Source organism: Botrytis porri, assembly GCF_014898465.1.
Source record: "Botrytis porri strain MUCL 3234 chromosome Unknown BPOR_020, whole genome shotgun sequence".
Classification (NCBI taxonomy): domain Eukaryota; kingdom Fungi; phylum Ascomycota; class Leotiomycetes; order Helotiales; family Sclerotiniaceae; genus Botrytis; species Botrytis porri.
The window spans coordinates 359,278-366,720 of NW_024066094.1; the positions used below are offsets into that span (position 1 = coordinate 359,278).

The following is a 7,443-nucleotide window of genomic DNA, read 5'->3' on the forward strand; positions in this document are numbered from 1 at the left end:
TATTTGGTTTTAATTATATTTGTAAATATTTATCCTTGAAATATATATTTGTTTATTCTTCGAAATTATATTTAGCTTTTTAAAAATTTAAAAGATGTTAGTTTTATTTTCAGTAATGAAAAAGGAATTATTTAAAAAAGCTTTTCTACTTTTATGTATAAATATACTTTTTATGATATTATATAAATTAATAGTATAATATGTTTCTATAGAAAAAAACACAAAAAAACTAAGAAAAGATTTTCTTGGAAAAACTCATTAATCTTTACTATATTCGAATCAGAATATCATCTTCTACTCCCTTTCAAAATTATTAAATTAATATTTACCTAAATTAGAAAGATATCATTATCAATATTAAGAAGGAAAATTTAATACATTTATATCAAAACTATTAATATTAATATTATCAACAATAGGCTTGTTATATTAAATATAATTAATAAAAAAGATTAAATTATAAATTTTTATAATGAGTTGGGCTTTTTAGTATTTAAAGGTTTTATAAGGGAATCTCAATTATAAAGAAAAAGGTTTTTAAGTATAGGAAAATAAAGAATAAAAACTCTTCAAAAAGCCTTACTTTTTTTAAGAAATATTTTATAAAAGATATATTAATATAATATTTAATATCCTATTAATATATCTATAATTATTTTATATAATAAAGAAAAAAGTGAGATCTTTTAAAAAATATTTATAATATATTGATTTAGGTATATAATACTTTATATCAATATATAATATTATTGTGAAATATTAATTTTAATATTACTTTATATAATGAACAATATACTACTAATTATAATTGAAGAAATAATAACTTTTCAATATAGAGTGTATATTATTAAAGTGATAGTATTCCAATATTATTATATTTATTATTTCGATTTTATTTAATCATTTAATTCTATAATATAGTTTTGTTCTTTATATTGATAAAATAATCTAATAGATTCTAATATATTATATTCTATATTAATAAAATAATTCAATAGAAGGAAAGGGAATAGGAAATATTAGATTTTAAAAAGAAATTATATATTATCAATGTATTATAAGAGAAAATGAATATAAAGCTTATAAGTAATGAATTAAAAGTTATAATAGGATTCCTAAAGGACTCAAAATATTAAAAAATGAAAATAACCTTTCGAAAAGGATATAATATTATAATTAACTATAACTTTTATAATATTTTAAAAAGAATTAAAATTGAAAAAAAAAGATTATTATAATAGAATAAAAATTATAAGGTTTTTATAAGTATATTAAGGAATTTAATATAAAGAAATTTTTTGAATATAATAAATCTATAATATAAACAATTTAAAGGATTTGAAAGGATTGTTTGGGAAATTGCTTATAGGTTTTAATAAGGAAGTTTAAAAAGGGATAGGTTTTTATTTCCTTTTTCCATCTATTTTATTCAATTAGAACTATATATAGGCATATTGTATAATCTTAGTATAACTATATAGACCGAATTGATTATAAATTTACTACTATTACTATTAGGTTTCTATATTCTTCAGGAGATTCCCAGGGTTGACCTTATGCTAACTTGCTGGATATTAATGAATACTACTACTACTACTACTACTATATTTAATCAGGAGTATAGCTCAGATATTATATTCTAATCAAGTATTACATAATATAGGGATACTATAAGGGTTCTGTTCCCTATTCCCAATTTTCCTCTCAAAATACCTTTTACTTATAAATTAAATAACTATATCAAAGATATAATTGAGCTTAAAAATTCAATTAAGTTAATATCCAAAATCTAACAAATCTAATAAATCTAATAAATTTAATAAATCTAATAAATCTAATAAATCTAACAAATCTAATAAATCTAACAAATCTAACAAATTTAATAAATCTAATAAATCTAATAAATCTAACAAATCTAACAAATCTAATAAATCTAATAAATCTAATAAATCTAATAAATCTAATAAATTTAATAATCTAATAAATCTAATAAATCTAATAAATCTAACAAATCTAATAAATCTAATAAATCTAATAAATCTAATAAATCTAATAAATCTAATAAATCTAATAAATCTAACAAATCTAATAAATCTAACAAATCTAATAAATCTAACAAATCTAACAAATCTAACAAATCTAACAAATCTAACAAATCTAATAAATCTAACAAATCTAATAAATCTAACAAATCTAATAAATCTAAGATTTCCTATCTCTAGCTATACTCCCTAAATTAATCGATTTTATTTGTCCAAATCCATTTCAAGAACTTCAAATACTTGAATATTTTCGAAACTTTAATCTAAACTCTAATTAATTCTTTTTAATTTAATAAGAAATTGCTCATAAACGAAATATATCATTCACATGTTCTTATTTTTTTTAACATTTATATTCTTTAGATTTTATTTAATTGAATTTTCAATTCCAATTTTTGATTAATTGTATATTTCTAATTAATATCTATCCTTATTACCAGTTCTATAAATATAATATTCTTACTTTTAATTATCATTAATCGGTTTCCAGTTATAAGATATAAGAACACAAAAAAAGAAAACCTGGGTCTTTCAAAACACAACTATATTTATAGGTATGATAAACAATAAATTATGTTTAAATTTTACAAATTTTATAAATTTCAAAAACTTTCTAGATTTCTAGATTTCTCAAATTTCTTGTATTTCTTATTCTTTAAAGTTATTCTTTTACTAATTAATATTATTAATAACATATATGGAAATCATATATTCTCTTATTTGGCGAAATCATTGAAGACATATAATATAAACTAAAATTGAATATAACTTCTACAAATTTTATTTTAATTCAATCAAATTTTATATAGTAATTCCTGTATATCTTCTTTATATGGAAATGAAGTTTTATAGAATTTCAATCAAAAATGAAAGAGATATAATATTAAAGTTAATCAGTTAATAAAAATAAATATAATTTTATAATATATTTTAGATTTTATTTATCTTTATTACTTTTGAATCTTTTGTTTTTATATTTTAAAATTTAAAATTTAATTGAAATTCAAATAATATTTTATCATATAAGGAGTTTTCTTTTCAATTTTTTAAAACAAAAAAGTTATTGAAGATTAAAGTTAAATAAATAAATAAAACTTTTTAATTTTTATATTTAGTATTCTTCAAAATGAATCAATTCATTCTTTCAAAGATAATCTTTTTTCTATTTCAAATATCAAGAACTTTTTCAATTACAAATAAATCTTTAGAGAAAAAAAAGGGTTTTATTGAATAATATATTCAAATTTCAATATTAAAAGTATTAAATTAATCAAATTAATCAAAATCGAAAAAGTATTCAAAAATAAATACTTTTAGGTAAATTTAATATATTTAATTACTTTTATTTCAATTATTATAATTGTATTCCTTTAAATACTTCTATATATTATAATTATTGTATTTATCAATTATATATATCAATTATAATTTATTCTATTCAAAAACATTAAAGTTATAAATATTTCAGTTTATATTATACATCTTTAATTATTTCGTTGAGTATAACAAAACAATATTAATATTTTTTTCTCAATTCAATTCTTAAAAGATAAAGAATTCTTATGCTTGAGATTCATAGATTTGATTTCCAAAGAGATTGATTAGAATTTTGAATTTCAATCGAATTTTCAAAATAGCTCTTCAATTTAAATCTAATAACAATATACTAAGTTTAGAATTCTAATCTTTAATCTCAAACTTCCATTCTACTAAAGCTCTTTTCATTTCTTATTCTTAAGTCTTCTATATCATTCAATTGATTTAACATCTGATCATGAGAATAATAGAATAGCAAAGGAGTTTAGAATTACTCTATATTATTCTAATACATTTTTCTTTTATTCCTACACCTAAATTCTAAGATGTATCTTATAAGTTTTTACTCGCACCTATAAATTCACCCTTGAACGCCCCTCTATGATCTTCTTAATCCACCAACTGAGTTGACTTCACCATTATCACATCTATTCACCTGAAAGTAACTACATATTCTGAAAACTCTTTATTGCTTTAATCTCATTTCATAATTTCGGTTGAATCTATATACCGAACTCTAGCACTCCCCCCGCCTCCCTTTAATCAAAACCAATTTATATTCCAATTATTTTTGACGGTCATTCGAGAGTCACAGAGAGTATCTCATCTAATTGCAACATATAATGACTCTCCTCTCATTCAATTAACTCTCGATTCCCGCCGTTTTACTACCCCCGACAAACGAGAAGATAGACCAAGCACCAATTGTCAGTCGTTTCAATCCTAAGTCTAGGAAGCCACTATAAATTAGTCGGTATTATTTCCATTTCCATTTCCATTTCCATTTCCCCAATCCACCTTTCACCCAGAACAGAGATTCGATCAAAAGCGTGCACAGATTTAAACCCCCTCATCCAACTGAGCTCCCCATCCTAGCCCAAAACTCCCATTCAAACCCTACCCGAAGTCCTCACATGTACACACACACCTCTTTAAACCTCAGGGTTTGAGATTCTCAACTCATCCACTAAATTGTCAATCTTGGTACCATTTGCCTAAATCCGATACTCAATATAAACACAACCCACTCCACTTTCCTTGCTGTCCATTAGAACCCACCTTTGGAAGAGATGGCTTGCAGACCATCTTTCAGTACCCCAATGTCAAGCAGTGGGCCCTCAGAGATGAGAGGGGTAAAGAAGCGACGGAAGGAAAAAGATGAAATTGCACACAAAGAATCATGTAGGAAATCCATAGAGTGGGGTGCATTTCGTATATTTCATTCGTTGATAAGCAACTTGTGAATATCTCTTGAAACCCAATCTACCAGAAGGGCAGAAAAGATGACAAGTACTAACTAAGCTAGCTAAGGTATTTTGCGGGGGTTCAAAGAAAATATGTAGCAAATCAAATGCTGGAAAAAGAGCCCCAATCAATCCTGTCGATCCAGTCCATATACTCGTAAACCCATTTAGTCGTGAATCCATCCAGTCGTCAAGTAACATAGGAAAAACAACAGGCAAACATCGGCATTCCGATGCACAGGTATCATGTGAAGGAGCCCAGACCGCAAAGATAGATGCAAGTAGATAGTAAAATCCAAAACCAAACAAAAAAGTGATGCATGCAAGTAGAACCAATATCCATCTCCAACAAATTATAAATTCCAACCCTTATCGTCAAAGCCATTATCGTCAAAGCCATTAGTATCCATATTCCATCCACATGATTGACTCGCCTTCTGCGAGCAATGTTCAAACCACAAGCAACACCAAGCCAAATCAAGCCCCATAACTACCATTAAATGCAAAGATGAAAACACCAGTAATTTAAAAACACAAATGCGAAGCGAAATAGTGCATGCAAACTGGTAACCAATTCCTTGTTGCTTTGCCTGAAAAATAGTAAGAAATTCTCCCACACTTGAACAACAAATTGCTCATAGAACAACAGCATAGATTCCTCATTGTCCGAGGTCCATGTTGTATTCATCCTCTTCTTTGAAGCCACCAATAGAGCCAGGACCGCTGCCTCCACTATTGTGTCCACTCCAATATTGACCTGGGCCACCCATACCAGTTTGACCAACGTCTGTACTGCTATGGTTGTCTGGGCTTAGAGAGTTGTCAAGCTGAGAGAAGTTGGAGCCACGGTCTGGTTCACCTCTATAATCGGTATGTTTAGGTACCCTTAAACCTGTACCTGGACGTCGGGTGTATTCGAAACTAGCTTCACCATTCTTCGTCATAGCATCCATCAATTCGGTATGCATGCGCTTCTCATCTTCAGTTTTCTCGTAAGGCCATGTTCCTCCCAATTCCGCGATGAGATTGGCTAGATCTTCCATTTGTTGAGCCTGATGATGACACATCCACATCAGATCTCTGGTCCAGCTTACGGCACCATTAAGAATATCGCCCTTATTTGGACCCTTGTCTTTTTCCTCGATCGGAATACCGGTGGTAATGTTACCTGTGGCCCTCCTGGCGCCAGGGCCGGCAAGACCCGAGGTAGCTTGGGGAGGGCTTATTCCATTTGGTGGTTGTGATACAGCCGTGAGGCTTGGAGACAAAGGGGAGTTGTTCATAATGGCTTTGCGTACTTTCTCATCCTCAAGTCGATGCAAGGGAACCAGATGACTCAACTCCTGAATGCGCTCATTGATGTTATCTCGCCTTCTTCTCTCAACAAGGTTGTGTGATTCCCGTCGGCGCCTTCTCTTCATTTCTTGGGATTGCAAACCGGGTGCATTCGCTGCTCCGTGACCATTGTTGAGTTTGGTTGGCATCGAAGTACCCTTAAGAATGTCGGAAATTTGAGGATTTGGATGAATTCCTTGGATAGGCGAACCGAACTCAGAACCTGGGAAGGAACCAAGGCTGTTCGGTGGCTGATCCCATTGATTAGACGAAGTTTTTTGGTGACGGTGGGCATGATTGGTGCGAATTGGCTGAGAAGGAAAGCTCGAGTGATCCGTTGATCCAATATTGAGAGATGATATCACAGGAGTTTTCGGTGTCAGGGGACTTCTAGTGCTCGATTGCCTTCTTCCAGATCCCACTTGACTCAATCTTGGTCGTTGTTGCTTGGTAAAGTTACTGTCTCCAGCTCCATTATGCAAATCCGCACCACTTAATGGCGAGCCTGCATATGAAGCAGGGGACTGCAGCGACGAGCTAAAGTTGTGTTGGGTTTGCATATGCCTGAATTGCGCATGGTTGAAATTGTGAACAAAGGGACTCTGGATAGGATCGCCATCTGGGGTATTCGAATAGCCATTCATGTTTGGGTCAACAGCCAAGCCGTTTCCGTTATTGCTCGCATAGATGTTGTGTCCGTTGTTGAAGTCGAATTCCATGCCAAAGTCTTGACCTCCATTTTGCATACCACCATGAGTGTTCAAGGTGTCTAGACTATCTAGCAATTCGTCATCGCCAAAGGTCGAGATGCCCTTTGAGAAGCTTGCGCTTGGGTTCGATGGCTGAGTTGTGAAATTGTTCTGGAACGAGGTACCGTATCCACTGTTTGGAATAGACATGGCATTACTGCCAACATTCAAATCATTGGGATTGATGCTACCTCCATGTGAACCGAATTGATTGAAGTGTGTCTGCGTAAGACCGAAACTTTGTGGGCTCGACATGAATCTTTGGTTGTGAGAGGAGAAGAATTGATCATCCGGCTCGTCTTTGATAAAAGGGCTTAATGCACCCGTGCCAGCCATTTTGGCTATTTTGACGCCTGACTATAAAGTCTTTGAGGAAGTTATATGTCTTGTACGTGGTTGTTGGTTTGTATTTGCACCTCTTGTGAACAAAAGGTGATCGTTATCTATGTGTGTGACAAACGTTAGCCGTTGTCAAAGGTTCCCAAAAGCCAATTTCGAATGAGAAACAAGCATATCCCCAGATTTGCCACGGAATTG

General features: G+C 30.2%; 1 protein-coding gene across 1 annotated transcript; it reads right to left on the reverse strand.

Moving 5' to 3' along the window:
* Positions 1–5,481: 5,481 nt before the first annotated feature.
* On the reverse strand, positions 5,482–7,242 carry EAF01_011242 (uncharacterized protein; the record flags this gene model as incomplete). The annotated part of the gene is made up of 1 exon (XM_038919499.1): positions 5,482–7,242. One exon carries the CDS (start codon positions 7,240–7,242, stop codon positions 5,482–5,484), a length of 1,761 nt encoding a protein of 586 aa, XP_038765013.1.
* Positions 7,243–7,443: the final 201 nt, after the last annotated feature.